General features: G+C 45.5%; 1 protein-coding gene across 10 annotated transcripts in view; it reads right to left on the bottom strand.

The window, feature by feature from the left end:
* Syne2 (spectrin repeat containing nuclear envelope protein 2) overlaps positions 1 to 27,567 on the bottom strand; it is a 320,737-nt gene that overhangs the window by 43,090 nt on the left and 250,080 nt on the right. For 9 of the 10 annotated variants that reach the window (XM_037210622.1, XM_037210625.1, XM_028876051.2 and 6 more), the window contains exons 84-96: positions 26,600 to 26,755; positions 22,238 to 22,390; positions 18,608 to 18,778; positions 18,081 to 18,211; positions 16,393 to 16,597; positions 14,208 to 14,387; positions 13,282 to 13,410; positions 10,938 to 11,092; positions 10,699 to 10,843; positions 10,254 to 10,348; positions 8,726 to 8,960; positions 5,734 to 5,928; positions 4,033 to 4,158 (exon numbers count right to left, since the gene is read on the bottom strand). In XM_037210622.1, coding sequence (XP_037066517.1) covers positions 4,033 to 4,158; positions 5,734 to 5,928; positions 8,726 to 8,960; positions 10,254 to 10,348; positions 10,699 to 10,843; positions 10,938 to 11,092; positions 13,282 to 13,410; positions 14,208 to 14,387; positions 16,393 to 16,597; positions 18,081 to 18,211; positions 18,608 to 18,778; positions 22,238 to 22,390; positions 26,600 to 26,755 — 2,076 coding nt within the window. The other variant, XM_037210630.1, reaches the window with a different exon arrangement.

Here is a 27,567-nt window from a genome sequence, read left to right as displayed (position 1 = left end):
AAGAAAGAGAGAACTGAGGAACAAATCTTGTTTATATGTTAATCTGATATCTGGCATGGGTCTATTAAGCAAGCAGGCACCAGGAAGCTAAATGGTTAGTTATAGGAACAACATTTCAAAATGGGCTTTCACTTCAAACATATGCAAACATCAATTCCTGAATGAACTGAGATGTGAATTTAAAAAACAAAGCTTAGAGACATCCAGGGGAGACATCAAAGTGTATTTTGTGAGTTACAGATAGATTTTCTAAAGAAAAAGGGGGCACAATTGTATAGGAAAATATTCATACATTCACCTATATTAAAGTCACACAAAATTGCTGGGTAATGATGGCAAGTACTTGTAATGCCAGCTCTGGCAGGTAGAGGCAGGAAGATCAAGAGATACTACTAGCCTGGGCTATATAGCAAAACCCTGTCTCAAACAAACAAATCAAGACAAGACCATAAACCAAAAAGTCCTAAACAAAACTACAAAATCTATTGCTCACTGTGGTGGTTTGGATAGGAATGATTCCCATAGACTCATGTTTGAGGACTTGGACCAGAGGGAGCGGCACTCTTGGGAGATGTGGAGGAAGTGTGTCACTAGGGGGTGGGCTTTGAGGTCTCAGAAGCTCAAGCCAGTCCAGTTCACTTCCTGCTGCCTGTGGATCAAGATATAGAAATCTCAGCTTCTTCTCCAGCACCGTGTCTGCCTTCATGCCTCCATGCTTCCTACCATGACAACAACGGACTAATCTGAAAGCTGTAAGCCAGTCCCAATTAAATGTTTTCCTTTACGAGAGTTGCTGGGGTCCAAGGACATCGCCCACAGAATCAATTAACCAGGACTCATAGGAGCTGGCAGAGATGAGGGAGCCCCTAGGGGTCTGACCTAGGTCCTCTGCATATATGTGATGACTGAGTGGCTTGGTGTTCTTGTGGGATTCCTGGCAGCGGGAGTCGGGGTGGTTGCTGACTCTTTTGCCTGCTGATGGGACCCTTTTCCTCCAGCGGGGTTGCCTTGTCCAGTCTTGATGTGATGGTACATGCCTGGTCTTATTGTAGCTTGTTACGCCATGTTTGTTTGCTGTCCCTGGGAGGCCTGCTCTTTTTTGAAGGGAGACAGAGGGGGTGTGGATCTTGGGGAGGGTTGGAGGGAGGGGAGGCTGTGGTCAGGATGTAATATATGAGAAAAGAAGAAAGAAAGAAAAAAAGTTGCCATGGTCATGGTGTCTCTTCCCAGCAAGAAAGCCCCAAGATACCTACTAAGCTACTCACCCAGTGACATAAAAAAAAAGAAAAAAGAAAAAAGAAAAAGAAAAAAAGAAAGAAAAACGAGGTGTCTGATAGACATTTTTAAACATATACTTAACAGAGAATTAAGAATTCTCTGTATTAAGAATAAACAACTTGTTCAAATCAAGGTGGTAAACAGCCCAGTACAAGAGTCAGGGGAAAGAGCAGCAGGCAGTTCACAAGAGCCTTGACTTGATGGGGCGGCAGACAGGAAGAGTGTTCAACTGACCAGCTCCAGAGAGATGCTACCTTACGCCCCAGCCTGACAAAGGCGGAAAAATACCTGCCAATAGCAACTACCACAGAGGGACGGACAGACTGCATCCACGCCGTGCATCCTGACAGCAGTGAGAACGGAGCAGGGAACAGCAAGGGGACCAGCAATTGCTGACAGAGAGCAGTGAGGGAAACGTTGTGTCATCCGTGTTATACAGTATGGGCTGCTTTAAGAAGTTTAGGACCAGGAGGCGGCACCTCGGTCAGTCCACGGAGAATAATGTAACTATGTATCAAAACAATAAATAAACGTATTGGCTGGCGGCCAGCTGTGCCAGGGGTGTGAGACCACCAGGAAGGGCAAACACCCTGGGGATTTAGAGTTTCCTTTCTCAGCCCCGGTGATGATGGCCACAATGGCTGTTGATCGTGGTTTTTGTTTCCTCATGATACTGGGGATGGAGTTAGAGCCTGGCACATGCTAAGAGCACTCTGTCACTGAGGCACAGCCGTAGCCCTTTGTTATTAATTTTACATTAATTAATTAATTTTGAGTCTGTGTGTGTGTGTGTGGAGTCTCGCCTAGCCTAGGCTGGCCTAGAACTTGCTGTGTAGTCAAAGATGACACTAAACTTCTGGTCTTCCTGCCTCTACCTACCTTCACAGGTATGTCCGTCCTACCATGCCCAGCCTTTAAGGCTATTTGTTACACCTTTGAAGGTACATTGGGGAATTTTTATGCCAAAGACAAAATGTATACAGGAGGAAAGATGCTACTTTCTGACACAGATTCCGGTATAGACTATATATTTCTTTCTACTTTTTTTTTTCCCAATTCAATCCCTAGTCACTGAAGGAAAGAAAGGAAAAGAAAAAAGAAAAGAAAAGAAAAGAAAAAAGAAACCATTCCAAAAGATTCAGAAAAAAGATCTCTTAAATACCAAACCTGTAGACAAGAAAGAGCCATGGGGGTTCCTGAGCCGGAGTTCAGTGACCCTAGCTATCTATAACTCTGCCCCATCTTCTACAAAGACTTTGATGCTCAAGAACGTTTGCTGATCAGGCAAAGCATAGTTTGGAAGGATTTGTATGTTATGCTTACTCCAAAGAGCTCATCTCGACTGGTTTTCAAGGTGAGTTTTTAAGTCACACCTCACTCTTACTTCAAACACAAGGTCATTTGGTCAGAGAACAAACAACTTTGTTTTTCAAGTACAGAGACAGGACCTGAGTTCAGATCCCCTGGACCCACGTGCAAGACAGGCATAGTGGCATGTATCTGTAATCTCAGCACTCTTACGGATCGTGAGATGGGGTACAGAGATAGGAGAATCCCCCAGAAGCTCACGGGCCGGCTAGCCTGGAGTACTTAGCACAGGAACAAGCACTATGAGAAACACTGCATCAAACATGGTGGAGGGCAAAGAAACCTCAGGCTGTCTGTCATCTGACCTCCACACCAGACACACACACACACTCACACACACACACACTCACATACACATACGTACTCACACTCACACACACACACACACACACACACACACACACACACACTCACATACACATACGTACTCACACTCACACACACACACACACACACACACACACACACACTCACATACACCCTCACATACACATACGTACACTCACGTACACTCACACACACTCACACACACACACTCACATACACCCTCACATACACATACGTACACTCACGTACACTCACACACACTCACACACACACACTCACATACACCCTCACATACACATACGTACACTCACACACACACACTCATACACACACACTCACATACACATACGTACTCACACACACACACACACTCACATACATACACACAATCACACTCACACACACACACACTCTCACACACATACACTCTCACATACACATACGTACACACACTCTCTCACACACACACACACACACACACATACACCCTCACATACACATATATATACACACACACACACACACACACACACACACACCCTCACATACACATACGTACGTACACACACACACACACACACACACGCATGCAAAAAAACAATTAAAAAAATCTAAGCCGGGCGGTGGTGGCGCACGCCTGTAATCCCAGCACTCGGGAGGCAGAGGCAGGCAGATCTCTGTGAGTTCGAGGCCAGCCTGGGCTATCAAGTGAGTCCCAGGAAAGGAGCAAAGCTACACAGAGAAACCCTGTCTCGAAAAACCAAAAAAAAAAAAAAAATCTCAGAGGCCAGATCTTATATCACAGAGAAGAAACAGAAAGAGGACACGGAGAATTGCTCCAAGAGCCCTCAACATAATGTTTTACAAAAGCCTTTCTCATCTTTACACAATAACCGTACAATCTAACATCAATCTAACACCTTAAGAGACCAGAACGATGTCTTTTCCAGCTGACCAGAAAACGCAGTTTAGTCACAGAAAGAGAGAGGCAGGCAGACATTGTAAGTGCCCGGAAGGCAGCTGTGTGATTGTCTTGGTCACTGGCTCAGCCATCAGTACCTTAATCAGCTCGCTTTCTCTGTGGAGGTCCTCATGACGTTCGGGAAGAGGGTCTTTGCTTTGTGCTTTGAGAACTTGCAGCCTGCCTTTCAGCTCCTTGATTTTCTTTTCACACTGGTCCCAGGTCTATTTGAAAACAGTATTACAATCGGTAAGTACTTGGCTCTCCAGCCTGAACTACAGACTAGACCAGCTCATTTAATGCACACGCTCTTTCTTTTTATGGGTGTTTGGGGAAGCCGCACAAAATTACACAGAAATCAGTTCCTGTCTCGTACAGACTGACCTGAAGGGACACATGGGACATAATCACAGGGATGGATTGGTTTGGAAGTATCTCCCTTCATCTTTCTGATCTATTATATCAGAAATTACATATAATATATCAGAAATACATACAATTACATAAAATCAAATATATATATATTGTATTTGGGATACATTCACATCTAAAAAGCTACAGTAAGGACTGACTTTTAGCATCTACATCTTAAATGTGCATCGCAATAGCAGACCCGGGCAAAGCATACTGCCATGGTCCCCCTTGGTTAGCTTTTCCATGTCACCCCAAAACCTCTCCTGATGCCTGGCTTTGGCAAACCTTCCACATTGCCACTTCCCTCTCCACCTGCCACCTTCTGCTTGAAATACTGTGGAGTTTGCAAAGAGTTTTCAAGCTTTCTCCACTCGGCTAGCCCATGCACTTCACGTCCTCCGCATAACCAAACTCAGATGTTTCTTCATAGTACAGATGCTCTGACCAACTCACAGAAATTTACTCTTCATTTAGAAAAACTGCTCTGAGTAGTTTCCTTATCTGGTTTTAGTACACACCATGGATTAGAGGAATGTCAGAAATTAGCACAGGAACAAAACTAAACAAAAATAGCTTAATATTCTGACAAAAGAAATTAAAAATAAAAACTGCATTTGAAATCCAAGAACATTGTAGTGTTGGGCCATTAAGTTTAAAACAGTTCAGTCCTTTAGAACAACTTGGCATTCTGGCCAAAATAAAAACAAACAAACAAACAAACAAAAAAACACTACAACAATAAAAGCCCCAAACCAACCAACCAAACAGACCAAAACCAAGGTTTCCTACTACTAACTCAAAACATTTCCATTCTTAAACACATAGTGATCGATTACCCAGGACTCACATCTGTGGAAAACTGAGTTCTCTGATGACAGCAGAAAAAGACAGCACAACTGTGCTTATTTTCATGTGTTATACCCCAGGCTGGAGCAGATGGAATGTTAGTTTCATGTACTGAACAGCCAATGGATATGAACGTTTCATGTTTCACAAAGCTTTTTTATAAACATGCATTTATTTACTTATTTAGTGGGGGTGGGGTGGGGCATGCCACAGCACATGATGGAGGAGGGTTTTCTTTTTCTACCGTGGTTTCCAGGGATTGAACTTAGGTCTCAGGCTTGGCACCGAGCGCCTTTGCCACTGAGCCATCTCACTGGCCCGAAGTAAACACCTTCCTAGCACCTCAAGTGTTTATATATGCAATACTTGGGTTTTTTCCCCATGCAGTTATTATTTTATTAATAGTAACTGGCACGACTCGTATATTAGTGGGAATTGACTTTCACCGGCAAACTCAGAAGAGCAGATTTTTAAAAACCTCCATTGTCACAAGGCCACCAAGAGCCATGTGCAGTGTCCTACAAGTGCCACACACTCACCTCTGCAGTGCTCTGGAGCTGACTGATCATCTCTCTCAGGCTGAGCTCAGTGTCCTTCCAGACGTCCTGAAGCTTGCTGGCCTGCCTGTCAATGAACTCTTGGGTTTCCGGGTTGGGTGTGTCCCGTAATTTCTCCCCAGCTTCCAAGGCCAGTTCGTAGGTGGTTCGCCACCTCTGAACATGGATCTCTTTGTTCTAAAAAGAAAAAAAAAAAGGGAGGGGGTTGGCTTTAAACCTCTGCTGTGATGAGACTATGATTTTGGATTTCCTTCAGAGCTTCTCTTAAATATTAAGTTCTAGCCGGGCGTTGGTGGCGCACGCCTTTAATCCCAGCACTCGGGAGGCAGAGCCAGGCGGATCTCTGTGAGTTCGAGGCCAGCCTGGGCTACCAAGTGAGCTCCAGGAAAGGCGCAAAGCTACACAGAGAAACCCTGTCTTGAAAAACCAAAAAAAAAAAAAAAAAAAAAAATATTAAGTTCTATACAAAAATTCTTTACAAATTCTGTAAAGATTTGTACAGAACGTACGTGCATGATGAGGACATGCATGAAACACGTTCACATCAAAAGCTAATGTTTAACTCTGAATTGGTCTATACTCCCAGATGAGGTGGTCACAGGATAACTTCCAAGGATTAGTAACAGTTAAGACTCTTAGAATGAACAACTGAAAGCTTAGAGAAATTAAAAATCAAAACCAAAACCAAAACCACACATTCAGGGCGCTAGAGCAATGGCTCAGTGGTTAAGAGGACAGGCTGCTCTTCCAGAGGACCCTGGTTTAATTCCAAGCACCCACACGACGGCTCACATCTGTCTGTAACTCTAGTACCAAGGGGATAGAACATCCTCTTCTGGAATATGAGGGCACCACACAGTGCAGACATACATGGAGGCAAAATATCCCCCCTCCCACCCACATTTATATTTATAGAATAAAAATCTCCAAGGCAAGAGGGATCTCAGAGCACTGAGAAAATGATTAGTCTTTGAACTGAAATCATTACACAGGTTATCACCAGGGTAACTCAGAAGAGTAGAGCGTGCATGTTATACTAAGAAAACAGGAAAGAGAACACATGAGAAGGATGAGAAGGTGATACCTCAAGAGCATACAGTGAAACTTACGACACATTGACCAGTATATGAAAGAACAATGCAAACATTTGATATGACATAGGCTTAAGGCAGATTGAAACAAGCTATTTCCAATAAAAAAAAAATTGAGGAGAAATTCTTTTAATTGACTCACGCTTCCAAAAGGAGCAGTGTGCCGCTCAACATAGCTCCTCAGACAGAAGGCCTGACTTCCTCTGCTGGTCCCTGACTTGGTCAGTGGCACATGATTTATCAAGATGCTCTGGCCAAAACCCTGGAATCTTCTGTGACTCATTTTTTTTTCTTTATGTGTAACATCCAAACTGTGTCCCAAATCTTTGCAGGGTTGGTTCACCTCCCTCATTCTGGTCTCAGTTTAAATGCCACGATCCCAGGGAGCACCCAGATCTAAAGCAGCCACCAGCTCATCTTAATTACCAGCTGGTATTTTCTTGTTAAGCTGCTTGAATGTGTCCATAAGAGCAGGAGTTTGCGGGTCCTTACACCGATGAGGACAGAGACGAGCACAGAGATGGTGCTCCATTAATAGTCGTTGACTGGATAAGTGAATGAGGCCAGCTCAGCTTCTCAGGGGTGGTGGCGTGGCATTTGCCTGCATCTCTAGTAGAGGGCGGCTCCCTCTAGTAGGGGGGATGCATTCAGTAACGTACTGTAATCCTACGCGCATGAAACAGCTTTCTTTTAATTGTGTTATATGTTGATCTCTTTATAGACTGTATGTTGGGGTTGGGTGCATCTGGAGGTCAGAGGATACCTTGTGGGAGTCAGTTCTTTTCTTTTATCGTGTGGCTCTCGGGGATTGAACTCCTGTCTTCAGGCTTGGCTACAATCACCTGTACTCACTGCGCTATCTCGCCAGTCCCTAATCCCTTAGAGCTGCACACTCGGCTGTCTGAATTTGCTCTTGAAGAGTGAGCATTCTTCCACCCGGCACTCCACCTGTGGATACCTTACACGTCTGCCAGTACCTAAGGGTTTAGGCGGTGTGGCCCTGTCACGGTGGACTTCTCCCGTTCTACCCACCCATTTGCACTGCGAGCTTCTTCCCGCACCCTGGAGAGAACATCTCTCTTTCTAGCTGAGTGGCTGAGACAGAGCTTCAGACGGTACAAGGCTAGGGACCAGGCCGTGGGTGGCCATACTTAGCTGGCCTTTTGCACAGAACGTATTTGGGTCATAACAGAAAACACTAAACCTCACGGGGGCTGGAGAGATGGCTCAGTGGTTAAGAGCACTGACTCCTCTCTTTCAGAAGACCAGAGTCTAGTTCCCAGCACCCATACATCAGGTGGCTCATGACTACCTGTAACTACAGCTCCAACTGTAACTACAGATCCAATACCTCCTGGCCATTTCCAGTACCTGCACTCACATACACATGCCCACACACATGATTAAAAATAATAAAAATAAATTCAAATAAAACCTCAGTCGAACAAACATCCTGCATATAAAGCTCGGTGCTCCCCCCCCCCTGTCTGTTTCTCACCCACTGTGGTGGTTTGAATAGGAATGGCCCCCACAGACTCATGTGTTTGAATGCTTGGCCCATAGGGAGTGGCACTATTAGGAGGTGTGGCCTTGCAGGAGCAGGCGTGGCTTTGTTGAAAAGTGTGTCACTGTGGGGGCCGGCTTTGAGGTCTCATATGTGCTTCAGCCATGTCCAGGACAGTCTCTGTCTGTTGCCTGCAAGATGCAGAACTCTCATCTCCGTCTCCAGCACCACCACGTCTGCCTGCACGCTGACATGTCCCACCGTGATGGTAATGGGACTCAACGAAATGTTTTCCTTTATAAGAGTTGCCGTGGTCATGGTGTCCCCTCACAGCAATAGAAACCCTGACTAAGACACTCCCAAACTGTGCATCTGTTACCTTCAGCTCGTGGCTCAGGCGTCTGGTTTGGTAGAGGCTGTAACAGTCCTGCTCCTTCACGGCAGACAGTAGGTGGCCGGTGTCAGTGAGGAAACGGAGCAAGTCCTCCACGGAGGTGGTGAAGAACTGCCACTGTGTCACCAGTCCGTCGATGTCACACTTCCTCTGCTGAACACCCCGGGCAGCATTCTGCCATTGGTCCGACAGCTTTGAGACTTCGGAGACAAATTCTGGCCTAAGGGAAAACAGAATTGAGAGACTCCTAACACGAACATGTAGAAAAGGTAACTTAGCCAGGACTGACCGAAGTTTGCATGCACGGTTCGCATGAGCCATCATGAAACCTGAGCCCTAGCTTAAACATGGTGAGGGGTGTGATACCGTGGGTGCACGGAACCTGGCCTTGGGCCAGCACTCTGGGAAGTGCTCCCTTAAACACACTGAAGCTGTCTTAACATGCCAGATCTTCCTGGAAGTCTAGGAACTGAATCAATGGGAAATGCATCAAAGGGCAGGTGCTTTGTAAGGCATCAGAGCACTTTATATAAATGGAACAGACAAGGGTAAGCCGTACCACAACCACCCAACTAGCTCCTTTCCGATGAAGGATACTGCTCACCTGAGAGATAAGGCCTTTCTTTATTATGGGGAAGTCATGCCTCTCATAATGAGCAATCAGAATAGCTTATGATGCTGGAGCAGGCCTGCATGTATCACTCAGGTATACTGAAAGACGATTTGGAGGGCAGGGAAGTAATACCTATCGGGACACTCAGAAAGGTTCGAACAGCTGGGCCACCTCTGGATTCTGGCCATGTCAATCAGCTACGTGAGGAATGGTTCAGCTGTGCTCAGCAGGCTGGTCTCAGGGCTCTGCCCAGCCTGCCTGCTGCCGCCCACTGACTCCATCTGGGATGCCTGACGAGACAGCTCTCCTTTTGCGACCATGACACAGTTTTGTCCTTGGGATAGCGGCACCTTATGACTCATTTTCCAATAACAAAACCTCATGCAGGTGAGAATGGAGAAAGATGATACAGACGAATCATTCAAAACTTAGTTAATATACTCAAGGAGTGGCCATTCCCAGAAGCCTCTGTGCTGCCAACCTCATCCACTTACAACAAGAAAACACACCATTAGTATTTATATGGCCACAAGGCACAACCCTGTCCTGATGTGTAGGCATCAGGCTGGTCCCATGGTCAGGCTGCAGGGCACGGATGTAGTTAAGATCTACATGTTGATAGTTAGAAGGAATAGGTACTAGCCTGCCCCATAAGAACTGTGGTTCACAAAAAACCTATGCTGACTCTTATAAAGAGCTGCAAGAGGAGTGATCCAAGGCTCCACACACAAGCAAAGATGAGGAGACAAAGGCTAATTACCCTGAGTGATTAGAACTCGTCACGGCTTTGTATCAACTGACTAAAATGCCACACAGCGCCCCACAGACACATACAAAGACTCCCACGTCAGAAGGCCTGTCCCATCAAGTCTGTTAGTTCCAGGATTCCACACAGCTCACCTCTTCTCTGCTTCTGTTGTGTCCAGGAGTTGTAAGGACTGGGCCACGTAAGCATCAGCAATTGTTTGGTTTATAGAAACCTCAGCTTCTAACATCTGTTTACGAACCAAAACATAAAATATCAGCTGGCAGAATTCATGGGTAGGGATCTGGAACTTAATGCTTCCTATTAAGGCTCTCAGAGGATCTGTGAAATGATTCGTTTTCAAGTTACTTGAAGCCAACTGCAAAAAATGTTCAACCATCCTATTAATATTATCTAGGCACATAATACTTAAAAAATAAATAAATAAAAAGAACAGACCTAGTAATAGCAGCTATGCCTAAATGCCTATCATCAATTCTATTTTAGAGACAGGCTCTCCTTGGGTTTCATTTGAATCTCTCTTTTCCCAGCATCCTGCCCCTGGGTGAGTATCTGAGGAACGGCAGAGCACAGATTTACCTCGTAGGTTTTCTGTCGCTCCAGGAGAGCAGGGAGGCTATGGGCAGCGTTCACGGTAAGTGTCTCCTGTATCTTCTCCAGAAGCTGAATCCATTTTTCACAGTAATGAAGGAAGTTTTCATTCAACCCATTTCCCTGAAGTTTGCTAGAAAGATTTGAAAACGAACAAAACCGAGCCTTATAATAATGAAGTTAACTCTATCTCCCCGGAAGCAAGGGGAGGGAGGGGATGTTCTGACCTGTAGTGGTCCAGCGCTGTGGCTGTTGCCCGGATCCACTGCCGGTTCACATTTTGTAGTGTTTTTATTGTTATGTCACTGAGGGGCAGCCTGAGGCTCTCTTCATTCAGACGCTCAATGTCAGGTGCCTGGGCTGTCAGTGCTAGCACATGGTTCTGTGAAAAAAAAAAAAAAAGTACAGATAAAATGTCTACATGATGAAATGGCCTCCTTACCTTAAAAGATGAGAGAAAATAGGGCCTGAATAGGTAATACAACTTGCATGGAATCAGAGTTAGAACTGGACCTGAACTTAGGTTTCTCAGTGGGGTTCCTGTCTGTGGACACCAGCCTGTACGTATGGCATGATGACTAATCTGACCTGTCAACTTTGACAAGGTTTAGAAGCACCTAGGGGACGCGTCCTCAGGAATGTCTGTGAAGGTGACTTCAGGGAGATTTACTGAGGAGGGAAGACCTCCTGTGGGTGGTACCATCCTATAGGCCGGGAGGCATGACTGAGTAAAAAGAGAAAGAGAAGCAACCCGCTGAATGCCATCCCTCATCTCCCTCTGCTTCCTGACCACGGGGGCACCGTGTTAAGCCATCTCACACTTCCATGCGAGTGCCTTCCCCACCATGATGGACTGTGGGCCCTAAAACCCTGACATAGAATAACCCCCCTCCTTTGTAAAACCTGTGCTGTTATTGTGTGTGTGTGTGTGTGTGTGTGTGTGTGTGTGTGTGTGTGTGTGTGTGATGTCAGAGGACTCCTGTACGGAACTGGTTCTCTCCTCCCACCTTTTTGTGGGCTCCACCTGCAGAGCCATCCTGCTGGTCTCCAAACCCTCCGCCAGCTGCCGTTGCCAGGAATTTTGTCATAGCCATGAGAAAAGTGACTTGTGTAAGCTGCACCAAATCAGCCCAAGAAGTATGGAGGGACACTACCTTCTGTCTTTAAGCAAGACTGAAAATGAGCTGGTTTTTTGTTTTTTTCCAGACAGGGTTTCTCTGTGTAGCTCTGGCGCCTGTCCTGGATCTCACTCTGTAGACCAGGCTGGCCTTGAACTCACAGAGATCCACCTGCCTCTGCCTCCTGAGTGCTATGATTAAAGGTGTGCGCCGCCCCCGCCCCCGCCCCCCCCAGCCTATGAGTTTTTTTTTTTTTTTTTTTTTTTTGGTTTTTCGAGACAGGGTTTCTCTGTGTAGCTTTGCGCCTTTCCTGGAGCTCACTTGGTAGCCCAGGCTGGCCTCGAACTCACAGCGATCCGCCTGGCTCTGCCTCCCGAGTGCTGGGATTAAAGGCGTGCGCCACCAACGCCCGGCGTGAGTTGTTTTTTTAAAGAACAATTCTGGACCTTCAAGTCCTATATAATCTGCCAATAAATTGACCTTCAACAGGCTGTACAGTGTGCCTACACAGCCTGTGAAATATCTGATCCTTAATATGCTCCTAGCTAACTGTGCTGCTTAAACCAGACTTCAAAGAAAACATTTGTATTTTCCTAGAGTGTGAAATCACAAGAAAGAAGATCCATCAAAACATTGATTTTAAAAAGCTATTCCAGGAACAGCCTCAAGGTCAACAATATGCCCACAGTATGTTAAGTAAACACCTTCCACGATACCCAAGTTCTCTCTTAAACTCTGCTGTCATATTCTAGGTCAGGATCAACAAACGTTTCTCTAGACGGCCAGCCCATCAGTGTTTTAGCTTTGGGGGCCATCTTGTCTGGAAAGCAACCATTCAACTCTGTCCTCACAGCATAGGACCTCTCACAATGTGTACGTGGATGTGTGACTGGGCTTAAATAAAATTTTGTTTACAAAATTAAAAAGATGGACTGGGGTTTGGACAGCATGCTGTCATTTGCTAACTCCTCATTGAGGTTCTAAATATTGATCTTTGGGAGTTTGCAGGATCCAGAGTTCTTTTGTTTCTTTTATGTTAATTATATAACACTTACTAAGGTAATTAGAAAAGGAAAATGACCAATTTCAATTGGATATTTTATATTTGATCTTCAAACTAACCAGAAAAATCCAATTAATCACAACAGAGATTTCCTTGAACATGTGGGTTCAATGAAGTTAGTTCACAATGATCTCAAGATAAAAACACCAACGGATAGTACATATACATAATAATAACATAGATATACTAATAATTTATTAGTAAAATAGAGTCCTACAATGTTCTACTTTCTGAGACCTTAGGAAAAATGGAGTAGGGATGAAAGGTTAGTGAATGACTGAGCTCCTGAGTTAAGCAGGACTTGAGCAGATTATTGCCATAGTAATTAGCTTATTTTTTTTAACCCTATGGAAGGTCTAAGCCCTTAGGAAAGACACATATTGCCAGTACCAGGAACACGCCAGGAACATCCTCTTTCTCTTCATGGTAAAGTTTATTCAAGTTTTCTTCCTCGTGCATAATAAGATCTTGTAAATATGTCAGCCGGTCTCCAAAATCCTTAAACTGTGCCAGAACAATCTATAAGGAGACATTTTCATTAGAAAAGTTTCATAAGTATGTATGACAGAATTAAGCATAGCATTACTGGCTGCGAAGAGTTCAAATTATTTTCATCTCAAAATTTCAGAGGTCTCTGCAAAGGCCCTGGGATTGCATTCTGTGGCTTTGGGTCTTCCTAGAGCAGTTCCACCCAGAGAAGTGAGTATTCCGTTCCCTTTGCGCTAACTACTTCATTTTTCTCCTTCCTGCCAACGTGGAGACAACATGAGAGATTCATGGCTCTCTGTGGAGTTTGCACACAACAACTCAGTAAACTAATGGAGACTCCGATGGACCGCTGTTTCCAGCAGCCACACCTATGCCTCAATTACTCCACTTAGAAACCCAGGTAACAGCCCAGCAATGGCAGGGCATGCCTTGGATTCCAGGACTCGGGAGGCAGATGCAGGCAGATCCCTGTGAGTTCAAGGCCAGCCTGGTCTAGAGAGCTAGTTCCAGGATAGCCAGGGCTATATATACAAAGAAACCCTGTCTCAAACACTGCACCCACCCCCCAAAAAAGAACCAAATAATGAGATCTGAACAGGGTATGCAGCATGCTCCTTGTTAAATTAACATTTTTTACCATGAAGAAATGGCTATTTAAGAGCTGGCCCTTGCCCACGTGATTAAGCGAGACAATGTTTGGGACGGCTTCACCCTACAGCTTCCCTAAGGCGCTATGCAGACAGTACAACCACTTCTCAGAACTCAACGAGTGGAGGGTGGCAGGAGAATGTCCATAACCACCATTCAAATGGAAAAGCAAGACGAACCTTAAATTCATTTGCCTTCGCCAGCAGCATCTTTTCCAAATAGGCAGCTGTCTGGAGGGAGTGGAGCTGTCCAGAATGGAGCCCCGGGGTGCTGCGGTCTGTGGGCTGTGGGAGCTGATCCAAGAGGGGAGAATTCTCCAGGAAGGCCTCTTTGGTCTTCAGTACCTCGCGCTGCAGCTCCTGGAGAAGGAGAAAGGCTAGCAGGAGGCTGACTCCTCCCCCACCACAGCCCCCAGCCCCCGCCACTTGTGTTTCTGGGAGTTTGTTGCTGCTGGTACTGCGGATTTGAAATAGCCGAAAAACTCAAGTTTTTCTTAAAGTGATGTAGCTTACTGGCGCTGCTCCGAAATCGGGCAGTTTAGAGCCGAACCTGTCACCACCCAGCAGAGTGGGGGCGTCCAAGTTCCAGAAGCTGAAGACCGACTGAGTAGACTCGTGGACTCTGCATTTCTAATTACCCAACACTTGAGGGATGGACTTGCAAATCAGCTCCAGGATCACCGGAGGCTGTCACCTTGCTGGTGACAACATATCCTGATATAAATGGATTCGTGTAGAGTCCACAGAGTCTCACTCAGCAAGCGGATGGCAGGGTACTCTAATTAAATCTGTTACTTATTGTTGATTTGACTTAGGTCACAAGATATAAAGCAATCTTGTTACTAAAGTTTCATACTATGGCATATTCACATTCCGGGTATTTCCTCACAGCCCTGGAAAAACACCATAGTTGAAACTGCCCTGTACTTTTAGTCTGAAATCACTGAATTCCCAGAAAAGCCACACTCACATGGCACCAAGTCCAGGATTACTATGTGTATATATGAGGGTATGTATGGGTATGTGTGGGTGTGTTTGAGCTGTCCACTTTGTTTATTTACTTATATGTTTAGTCAGAGTCTCTTCACGCGCCTAGGCTCACTGATTTGCCTAGACTGACTGGCTAGGGAGCCCAGCTGTGTCTACCTCCACAGCACCAGGATTTCAATCGCCACATTTAGCTTTTGACACGGGTTTGAATTCAGGTACTCATTCTTTTTTTTTTTCAGAGCTGAGGACCGAACTCAGAGCCTTGCACTCTACCACTGAGCTAAATCCCAACCCCAGGTACTCATTCTTGTATGGCAAGTATTTTATTCACTGAGCCATATACCCAACCTCCAATATCATCACCATCACCACCACCACCACCACCACCACCACCACCACCACCACCACCACCACCACCAAGACTTATTTTTGTTTCAAATTAATGTGTATTGTGCTGGCTAGTGTTCTGTCAACTTGACACAAGCTAGAGTCATTTGGGAAGTGGGAACCTCAACCGAGAAAAGTGTCCCCGCTACATTGGCCTGTGGGCAAGCCTGTAGGACATTTTCTTGATTATGACTGATATAAGTGGGTCCAGGTCACGATGGGTGATGCCACCCCGTGGGCAGGTGGTCTTCAGTTATATATGACAGGCTGAGCAAGCCGTGAAGAGCAAGCCAGTAAGCAGTGTTCCTCCATGGCTTCTGCTTCAGTATTGGTCCTGCCCTGAGTTCCTGCCATGACCTCCTTTGAGGATGGACTGTGCTGTGTAACTATAAGCTGAAATAAACTCTTTTGTTCCCAAGTTGCTTTTGATGTTTTATCACACAGCAATAGAAACCTTAATTAAGACATGTATATATGTTTATGTGTGTGTCTGCACACACATATACAGGTACTCATGGAGGCCAGAAGAAGGTGTCTGATTCCGGAGTTACTGGTGACTGTGAGGTACCCACCATGGGTGCTGAGAAACGAACTCTGGTCCTCTGGAGAAGTAGCAGCCCTCATTCATAACTGCTGAGCCATCTCTCTAGCCCCACCCACCCGGGATTATTTTTAAAGCCAAGAGATTCTTGATCATAACCAGGTGAGGCACCGTGGCTTCTATTTCAGATTTTGCATGAGGCTTTTGTCTAGGGGCTTAATTGCTAAAATAGAAGTATAAACTTAGAAAGAGGTGGTGACAGGACCCCCTTGACCCATCTGCCACCTCCTTCTTCCAACCTCACATGTCGCATCTCACCCGTGCCCGACACAGCCAGCTCAGGACACCTGTCTGATTACCTCTCTGTCCCGGTGGTCTGCCTCATCCCAAGGCCATGGCCATCCCCGACGAGTCCTGTCTCTTTTGCTGACGTGGCTTTGTACCCACCTCTACGTCCTGCAGGGCCAGCGGCAGGATGTCTGCCAGGTTGTTTCCTGACATGTTGATGTTGGCAAGCTGTTGGAACTTCACTTCCTGCTGCCGTAGACAGGCTGCAGCTTCTGCGTGAGCGCTGTGAGAAGCCTTCCAGAGCTGCAGCTGACCTCGGGCCTCCTGCAACTGGTCTGCGAGGTCTTGGTTCACCTGGGTCCACCTGTCGGTGTAAAGTTAACAACAACCCTCATTCCATCCTTCCCTTGCAGCAAAATTATAAACACACACTCTACCAGGAAGTTAAAAGCAGGTGGATATTGTTTGTTTGTTTGTTTGTTTGTTTAGACAGTCTCTCTATGTAGCCCTGGCTGTCCTGGAACTCACTATGTAGACCAGGCAGGCCTCGAACTCAGAGATCCTCTACCTCCGAAGTGCTGCTGGGATTAAAGGCGTGTGCCACCACTGCCTGGCTTTTAAAAAGGTCTTATTTATACCATGCTTCTGTCAAACAAATTTACTGTGCAGTTACAAAAACAATATCCTTATTTTTCAAGTTAAAATAAAGGAAAACTTTATTCCATTTTCAAGTTAAAAGAAAGGAAAAAATTTACTCCAGTTACAGATTTTTATCTTGCTTGTTTTTTCATTTACTCTACTTTAAAAAAAAAAAAAAACAACAACTTTTCCATATTACTAACAAAAAGAAAAAAAAAAAAGAGGCTAGCCAGGTGTAGGCTCATGAATATAATCTCATCACTGAGGAGGTTGAGTCAGGGAGATCATTACAAGTTTGAAGTCAGCTGGGAATACACAGTGAGTTTTAGGCCAGCCAACAACTCAATGAGATTCTGCCAGGAGGGGGAGGGGGTAGGGGGAGGAGGAGGGCCAAGAGGAGGAGGAAGAAGAGGAGGAAGGAGGGGGAGGAGGGAAAGGGAGGAGGAGGGGGGAGGAGGAACAACCATTTTTTAAATGGCTGTATAAAACATTCTGCAGATTATTTGTTGCACTTGTGTGAATGGGGCCAGTGATGTAGCTCAGCCCTGGATTCAATTCACAGAAACACAAACAACAGAAAACACCAACAAAAAGAACAAACTTGTATGTTCAGCAATGGCCCAGATCCTTTCACAGCAACAGTCTATATAGTGAGGGGGCCCTGAAACCAAATGTGAGCTAGTTACATTATTGCCTTCCCTTCAGTGAGGGCTCAATGGAGACCCGAGGATACCACAACAGGGCATATGATTTCTGTCCTGTGTTCAATACTTGATTGAAAGCCATTTTGCGGAAGCATGGAGGAAGAATTGAAAGCAGTTGAACTTCACGTTATCCTTGGCAAACTAGCTTTAGGTCACTTTCCAAAAGATGTTTTGAACATACCCATCCCACCTTACCCTACAGACTCCCCACTCCTCAGTGTTCCGATGCTGATTTGGGGATTCCCAAGACCGAGCCTTGTATTTAGAGGATGCACTCTGGAAGTGGTACATTAGTGCATTTCTAGTTTGGTTAAATGCTTGGTTTATCCAAACATTGCATGAGGCACACTATAGCTCTCATGACGTTGAACCTTAACACGATGAACTACACCCTCCAAAGCAGAGCTGCAGAGGACACCAGTCATCTTGGAGGAGCAAGAAGCCTTTAGAAGGCCTAAGGATCCAGACAACTGGTCAACCTTTCAAGCTGTGTTCTGCACATACCTTGAATGAGCATCTTGGCATTTCTCTTCCATTATTCCAGCAATGGAGGGGCAAGAATCTTTGAGTCTGCCAATAGCCTCCTGCAGTTTCCCCCAGCTCCCTTCCCTGCGCTCAGCTTCATCCTGAAGGGCCTGAGGACACAGGAAAAAGTCAGGTTTGGATGTTCTGGCCATCCCCCTGGAAGGTAACGGCTTTCTGGTCCTTGCTGCTGCACAATAATGACACAGACACGTAGACCTTACAGGACGGCGGCACACAACCAAGAATGGGAAGAAGGCAAATGACAAGGCAGTCCTTCCTCAAAGGCTGGATAACTCAGCAGTATTAAGTTGTTAAACACACGGCATTTGTCCACACATGCAATTTCATAAACCATGAAACAGACACAAAAAATTCAATATATACTTCCTGTGCCACCACTTTTGCTTCTGTGTGAACAGCAGAAAAGCACCTGTATTCATTACTATGCTTAGTTCAACTTTCAATTTTTTTACCCACAATACCTTTGGCCACGCTGGTTGACTTACCTGAAGGTTCTGCACCTGGCAGTCCAAGGCCTCCATTGATAAAACCGCAGGCTTGCTGTGCTCCATCGAGTATGCGAGTTGGATTGTCACCACATTGGCCTCATCGTAGAGCTTGTTACAGGCCTTCCACTCCTGCAGCGCCGACTGCGCGGAGGCCCTGAGCTGATGGACCTATGGCAAAAGTGGACACCCTGCCTTAGCTTTCCTAAGACAGTCTCTCATTGTGTTTCCTCCCAAGGAATCTGCAATTGTACCCAGTTTGGGCATTTCAACTTGAAAGCACTGGCAATCTCCACCAAATTCTTGAAGGTGGGAAGGGTAAGGCGCATCCAGATCTCAGAGAAAGCTGTTTTAATAATGGGTTAGTGAGAGAGAGAGAGCCCCAAGATCACCAGGCTCAGGACAGACTCAGGGATCAATCAGTCTGCCAGCCTTCTGGCTTGGGGCAGATTATTTAACTTTGTTATTGGTTTCTTCATCCACAAAGCAAATTAATTAACAAAACAGACAAACTAAACACACACCCCTCCTCCCCAAGAGGGTTTGTGAAAACTCTCTGCAACTGTAAAGCATTTTAAGTATAAGATGCTAAAGTGGCCTCTGAGCATAGGTGTGATTACTGACAGGCCAGCACAAGCTGGAGAAAAACCGGCAGGACGCCCATGCTGGGCTTGCATGAAGGGCAGGCAGACTTTACCCCCTGGTACATTTTGGTGACAGGAGTTGAGCATTTTGCTACTTAGTGAAAACAATCGCTGAAACTCCATGTGGGCGCCTGCCTGTAATCCCAACACTTAGAAGGCTGGCACAGGAAGAGCATATGCTTAGGCCTGGGCTACATGACGAATTCCAGGCCAGTCTGTAGCACTGAAAACGTGACCTAAAGGGTCATGAGCTGGTTTAGCAGGTAAAGGGGCTTGCATGTCGTGCAGGCAGGCGTGGAAGCTGGACTCCTCCTGACTTAGCCTCCAGAGGACTGGGATCACAGATGTGCACCACCACACTCGGCTGGGATCCCAGGAGACACTACACTCATGGTCTGGGGGACAAGAGAAGACCTTCACTAAGGGAGTCTCAACAGAGTAGAAAGAATATATTGAAATGTGAGAACTCGGCTCAGCTGGCGCAGTGCTCGGCTCAGCTGGTAGGGCGCCACTACTGAGCGCCATGACAGGCATCAAAAGTGAAAACTGGTCGTTTTTTGTTAGCATTCCTACTTGCTAGACCAGAGAACTGGCTTGGGGAAGTAACCTGCCTATGGACCCAGATGGGAAAAGGTGGCAGTCATCGCTGCCAGGCAGCAACTGCTGGAATTACAACCGTATGTCTTCATGACCACCTCCTCTTGAGGTGGGTTCTGGGGATCAAACTCGGGTCCTCATATTTGTCCTTTCACCAACTGAACCATCTCCCCAGCCCACTTCCTGGAGAATGACCCTTTACTGAGCTGAAATTCACAGATCACATAATTTACCTATTTAAAAAGTAAAATCTTACACATCAATTTTAGAACATACTCTTTACTCCAAAAAGAGACATCATATCCATCACAGAAGATACTTCTTCCCAAGCCACAAATCTACTCTATCTCCAAAGATTGGCCTGTATAAGATATTTCATAAAATGGGTCCATTCATGGTGACTGTCTTCTTTTACTTACCAGACTTTAAAGTCTGCTTCATACATCTCAATAATATCCCACATTACAGATATATCTACTACATTTTACTAAGACATCCATAGTTGGATAGACAATGGGTTGTTACCATTTTGGGGCTATCATGATTAGACTGTTATAAATATTCGTCACTTAGGTGACTTGCTGAGTCATACGGTAACTCTATGTTTAAGCATCAAGGAACCACCATACTATTTTCCAATGCAGCCAGACCTCTTTACATCCCGCCTGCAGTGTATGAACACCTCCCTGCTAACATTTGCTGTCTTCCATCTTTATTGCCATCTGCATTTGTATGACTTGATTTTTATCATAGTTTTGATTTTTTTCTTCTCTTGATGGCTGCTGCTGTGATTATTAGCCATTCATGTCATCTGTAGAGAGATGTCCATTCAGACAGCCTCTCCATTGTTGCCACTTGATCCTCTACCCTCTTATTAGTGCCCTGTAACTTGTTAGACTGTACAAACAAGCCCCTTAGGGAAGATGCAACCTGAAAATGCCTCCCCCATCCTGGAGGGTAGGAATCCACTCTTTTCTATTCTTTCTTACTCCTGGTGGTGAGAAACATAAACAAACCAGATTAACAAAGGACTGAGTGAGCTCATCCTCATTCCTCCCCATCCTGTAGCTCGTCTCTGCCCCTCTCTGTGGTGTTCTCCAAGAGAATCTGTTGTGATGAAATCTAACCTATTTCCCTGACCCTGGCTGCTTATGTTTCTAGTGTCCTATCTCGAAGGCCAGTTGTGAACGTTTATGTTGCTTTTTAAAAGCTTTATAGTTTTAACTCTTATGTTTATGTCTGGTTCATTTCAAGTTCCACTTTGGATGTGGTATTGAGTTACCATTGCACCACTCTTTGATGTTTTACATCCGGGTGCCCCAGTGTCATACTGTGAAAAAAAATTCCCCCTTCTCCCTGTGAATTATCTTGACATCTTTGTTGAAAAATTAACTGAAAGCTTATTTATTTATTTAGACTCTTGCATTTATCTGTGTGTCTCTCTTATGATCTTGATATCACATGCTTTTATATACACTATCTTAATTTAATTCTCTCTCCTTATTTTTATTACATTATATATTCATTACAATGCTGTTATCTGCTCATGTGAATTTCCTGCACTGCCCAAGCTCCTTGAAGGTATGATTCCATTATTTTCTCCTTTCTCTTACTCCTGGTGGTGAGCAGAGTAACTTAAACAAACATGATTGACAAATGGCTGAGCGAGCTCATCCCTATTTTCCCAGAGTCCCAGGGAAGGGATGATGCTGCAGGTTGCCTAGGGATTTCAATCACACAGCTTGTTCTCAGTTCCCCCTAGGAGCACATGGTGGAAAGCAGATTTTAGTACATGACATAGACACCCAGGGAGGATTCTGGAGCGAACACAAACACATCATTAGCTGGCCTTCAGCGCATCCTCCCTGGGTGGGAGGTAAACGCCCTTGGCAAGTCTCAGCTCTGTCATCCAGCGCTCTCCTTTCGCACACTCTTCCTCCCCTGCCTCTGGTGTTCTCCCTAAACCAACCCGGCTCCCAGCTCCCCAGGCTATGTGATACACCCCCTCTCTCCCTGCTGCAGCTCCCACAGGCCTGGATTGCTTTTTCCTTACTGCTGCTGCTGTGGAGCTGACCTGGAAACACTGCCAGATGCTCAGCTGGCCTGAGAGATGGAGACATTTCTGCTTGCCTGAGTATGGCAGACAAAACAAAGATAGCCAAATGGGTTTCCTGCCTGCCGGTGCCGTCGTGGTCTATGGCTTTACCTTCAATTATTTAGGGCATAAAATGAGACTTGAAATACTTCTTTTCACTTCAGTATGTCTCCCAGCAGCTCTTTGTTTTTTTTTTTTTTTTAACATGGGGTAAATCTCTGTAATGAAAGAATGGTAACAAAAACAAATGAAAGATTCTATGAGGAGAAACAGCAGACTGAGTATGTCTCGTACCTGGCCGGTCACATGACTCTTCTTTTGAAACAGCTCATCAATTCCAGACACCATGTCTTCTAACAGGGGCATGTCTCCTCCCTCCAAAGTCAGTGAACTTTGTCTCAACTCATCCAGTGCTTTTGATTTCATGGCAAGCTGATTTTCTATATCCTAGACAAGACACACACACAAAAGTATAATACTACAGAACAATTAATAACCTGGAGTTTACTCTTTTCAAGTAAAAAATGCCAACGGAGTATATACAGAGCAAACACAGCAACAGCATTTTAATCACAGTTTACTTCTGAAGACAGGGCCTTTGTTTTGTAGCCCAGGTTGGCCTCAAGTTCAAGGTCCTCCTGCCTCAGCCTCCTGAGTGCTGGGATTATTGGCAGGAACCACCGTGGCTAGTCTCACGGGATATTCTTAATTTTAAATTCTGTATTTACGAGAGTCTAGGGGGCAGGCTGTTAGCAGCATGGTATGGAAATAGTCCAGGACAGACAGTCTTTGTTAACTATCTGACTGTGCTAACTGTGCGGCCGAGTCATCAGACCCCCAAGTCCCCATTTCCTCAGCACCCCGAGCCATTCACAGCTCGACTTCAATGAAAGCACAAGCCGGAAGGCACTCTCATTCCATTAAGCGGCATGTAAAAGGCTTGCCTGTCTTTTGTATCTGAGTTCATTAAGCCACTCATAAAGCCAACCCAACTGGCTCTGTTCTTTACAGGCAAATTCCCGGAAGCCTATAAAGCTCTCTCTCTCTCTTAAAAAAAAAAAAAAAAGAAAGAAAAAAAGAAAGAAAGAAAGAAACAGAACATAGATCCAGCAGTGTAAACCAGCTGAAGGAGGTCTGCAGCAGCTGGGGATAATGTCACATGCCTATAACTAACTCCAGTATGCACAAAGCCAAGGCAGGAGGATGCTAGGAGTTTGAGGCTAGCCTGGTCTATATAGTGAGATCCTTTCCAACCAACCAACCAACCAACCAACCAACCAACCAACCACAATAACCAAAAAGGTGATTCTCATGCTTGGGAGTGGGCCTGGACAGCCAGAACACAGAATGACAGAAACTCTGATCTACATCGTCTTCTACCCCAGCACACGGCAGGAAAGCCCCCTCGCTTCAACAGCCATCCATGTGTGAGTGCACCATGGAGTTCTCACTGACAAGGGGCTGCACTTCTCAGCTATCTCTTTTTGTGGTTTAATTGCAAAAGTACACAGCAAAACAAACCCCTGAAGCCAGCTTTGCCAGCGGGACCCACTGAGTACCACCCTGCTCACCCCTCCCCCACTCCTGCCCAGGAGCCGCACTTACAGACACGTGGGTTGGGAGCCATGTAACTTCTTGTTGGGGGGTGGGGCGGAGTGGGGAAGTGGGGGCAAGGCCTGAGAATAGCACAGACAAGTCCTCCTTCTGGCAAGGCCCTGGAGAATCTGACCCATTTGGGGCGAGGCCAGTGGGTAGTTCACTGCATAGTTCTGGGCACGACCCCAGGAACATATGTGCTACCCGCTCTCCTTGCTTTCCTTATACAGATCACATTGCTGGCTGCCTCTGGTTTTACTGTCTTAGAGCGAGGGATGAAATGGCTATCGCATTAGAAAAACATCCCCCACTGATGACTCTCCTCTGGGTGAGCCAGAGGGATGTTGTTAAAAATATACAGAGGACCTGATTCAGCTCCTAAAGCCTTCGACGTTTCAAGTGTGACCATGAATTCAGAATTCTCAAGAACAGGATGTTGCCTTTCCAACACACCTTGTGACTGGCCTGAAAGAGTCACAGTAGTTCATGACATTATAAACCCGTATACCTGTTCTGGAGAGAATGATTTCAACCACAAGCGTCCAGGAGACATACAAATAAATAGATGATATCAGGAGTTACTGGGAACAGTCTAGCAACAGGGAATGAAGCAGAGTCAGAGAAACCCACAGTGCCCTCCTGTGCCAATCCTGTAGGGCGTTGAGAGGCAGGGGACAAGAGAACAGGAGATAGGCAGTGCCAACCATTGAGAGCAAGCTTTAAGTTACGTAGTGCACAGGACGCTAGGAGAAAACCTGGTCTATCCCCCATAGGAGACAGAGCAGTACAGAATGAAGAATGAATTGATGCAGCCTTGGCTGCTGAGTTAGTTGTGAGAACTCAGATCTGACTAGGGGGAAACAGTCATCACTAGAGGCGAAACTCACTTTCACTTTGCACGATGCTGTAACAGAAAATGCTGCTAACTGGGGGCCCTGCTCTACCTGTAGGGGTGCCTAGTTAGAAGACTTCCCTTGTCACCTGCAACACGGCTTATGCTGCTGACATTAGAGCCACGGATCAAGTGGGTAACGGTTACCGGTGGGAAAGCTGGGGACGGAAGGGGAATGACGTACAGGAACGAACTGGCAATTGTTGTAACCATTATTAGAAATAGAAGGAAACTAATTTGACTCTAAAACTGTCCATGCAAACTATTTAAACTGTATAAATAAAGACGGCCCAGGCTCTCTGGGGCCACGCGTTTGAAACAGGTGGTCATAGTTTCTTCACACATCCGTCCCAGGTCACCGGACCCGTTGGGAGTTAAGACTCCAGCGCACATGTCCTTGAACACCAATCAGAAGCTAGTGCTTTCCTCTGTAAAGTGATACCTTGAAATGGTTCGAAAATGTTGAATCGTTGTCTCCTTCCAGTTTCTCATTATCATCCACAGAGGTTCATTTGAACTAGAGATTTCTAGTAGTACCTACCAGTGACTTGTCATATTTCCCCTACAGTGCAAGGACACTTTTTAAAAGAGTACCATTTAGCAGGGAGTTAGAAGGAAATACCAACACACACACACACACACCACACCAAAAACAATAGTGTACACAATAAGCTTGGCGATACTAGCTCGTGAGCCCTTCCCTACAAGGCATCCGTTCTTGTTTTTCTTCCTTGGAATAACACGGACTGGGCCCAGTGGTCCTACAGTCCGCCCTTGCCACACTGGGACCTTCCAGCTCCCACCTCACCAGGTACACTAATCATCTCACTTTAAATCCTGATTTGCAGCACAAATTAAGAATAGAAGAATGAAGAGATTTGCTAATTACAGAGCCTCACCTGACGCTCACTCCAGCTTGTCTGTGAGAAACAGTGTTAAATACCTTTTAAAATATCCCAATCCCCAAGGCTGGAGAGATGGCTCAGATGTTACGAGCGCCTGCTGCTCTTACAGAGGAACCAAGTCTGAGTCTCAGCTGCCAGGCGGGGGTAACACACTAGCTCTAGTTGGTATCCCACGCTGCTGGCCGCCTCAGGCATTCATACACACACACCTAATCAAAAATAAATCTATGGAAGACTTGCTTAGGTTAGGCCTCTTTGCAGCTCTTTGCGGCTTCCTGCAGAGGACTGCTGAGCCCCAGGTGGATGCTAAGGTAGAGGAGTGTGGAGCATGGGAACAGGAAGTGGCCATGGGGAAGGACCTCCTACTTGCTGCTGTTTTTACTTTATGACCAGAGCTGTCAATAGCCTGGGGAGTACAGGGCTTGGACCCAACTTTCCAGGCACAGCAGTGGCTAGTGGGATGCTTTCACACAGCAAGGGCAGAAAGCAGTACTTGTTTGCTCAGCAGCCATGGGGACAAGTGACGCCCGGCTGGGGCACGCCTAGCTCTGGCCGTGCTTAACAGGATGGGTCCACATCTTATCGAGAGTCTCAAGGACGGTGTGACCTGGTCAATGGGATAACACTCTTACGCCCGAGTGTGACTTTGATACTGGCTCCAAGGGACAAGTGGTCCTTCTAGAGCATTGTACACAACAGGTGGCAGAAAATTATCTTCTTCAGGCAAAGTGCAGAATGCAAGACTAAGCAGAATGGAAACGTCTGAGTAATCTTGCCGACGCTGGGCAAAATAATAAAAAACGCAGATGGAAAAGCCTGGAAGCCAAAATTGCCCAAAAAATGTTTCCTTTCCTTAGAAGTGACATTCAAACCTCATAAAAGCAACAATGACCACGACAGGGCCTTCCGTCTACAACCGAAAAAGTATCACTTTACAATTATTTAAAATTATTTAAATTTTAAATGGGTTCTTATCTCATGGATACGAGAAATAAGTATAGTTATGTGCCATCTGCATGGGGCAAACCCAGGTGTGTGGTAGGGCAACCCCACTCTAGGTTTGTGTGAGCAGAGTCTGGTACAGCGTTCATTAACCACACACTTCTCTCAGATGCGTCCCTGTCACTAAGCAACGCATGACTGAGTGCTCAGGGGAGCTGGGGCAGAGTCTCCAGAAACTACAGCATCTTTCCTCTTCCCAGGACAAGTGTAGGCACGATGTAGCCCACACACCGGGTGGGCAGGATTGCTGCTCCTCCTCACCTGGCAGTCCAGGAGCAGCTTCTCCATGGAGATGGCACTTTCAGGTTTTTGGAGTATCTTCAGCTTCTCTTCCTGGGCCTCCAACCAGCTGTTCAAAGTCTGTATTTTGTTTTCATTCTCAGTGATACTTTCCAGAAGCTGTTCCAAATGTTGGATCTATACGGGATGGATAAAAATATTACAAAGGGAACTTTCTTACTTTCTTCCCTCTTCTTAAAAAACATGTGACAGTTTGAGCTGGAATGTCCCCCAGGTTGGTCCCCAGCTGGAGGAGCTGTTTCGGGAGATGTGGGCAGTCTGGTCTTGCTGGCGGAAGTATGTTATTGGAGCGGGCTTTGAAACTATACAGCCTCACTCTACTTCCAGCTTGTTCTCTCTGCTTCCTGCCTTCTGTTAAAAATTTGATCTCTCCGTTTCTTGCTCGCCTGCTTGCCTTCTGTCTGGAACTACAAGCCCAAATAAACTCTTCCTTCTATAAGTTCGCTTGGTCATGATGTTTTTGTTTTTTGCTTTTGTTTTTTAAATCACAGCAACAGAAGAATAACTAATACAGAATGTAAATAGCATTATGTGGTTATTTTGTTTTATTTTTGCTATAGCATCTGTATCCTTTTGAAATGAAAATATAACTTGGTTTCTTCTGAAAGTTTTAATATTTTACACAACAAAATGCCCTGGTCATTTTGGGATGAAGATTTGTAAATCGAGAATTAAGCTTTTAAACTCCTCTCTGTGAAAAACAGAAACTTTTTTTTTCTCTTTTTTTAGTAAAACATAATCTGTTGAGATAGCCAACTGTGCTGGAGTTTCATATTAGCTATGCCAAATAAAACTATGCTTCTAAACTTCAATATTTTTCTTCCAAACTCCAATATTTTTCATCGTATCCTTCATTAACCTTGGTATAGATAAAGGGAGTTTTCTTCTGACTCTCTAGAGTTGCCTAACAATTACTTTCTTAAAAAAAC

Source organism: Peromyscus leucopus, chromosome 14 (genome assembly GCF_004664715.2).
Source record: "Peromyscus leucopus breed LL Stock chromosome 14, UCI_PerLeu_2.1, whole genome shotgun sequence".
NCBI classification, from domain to species: Eukaryota; Metazoa; Chordata; class Mammalia; order Rodentia; family Cricetidae; genus Peromyscus; species Peromyscus leucopus.
The sequence above is the reverse complement of the archived record's forward strand: the minus strand, read 5'-3'. Positions and strand labels throughout refer to the sequence as shown.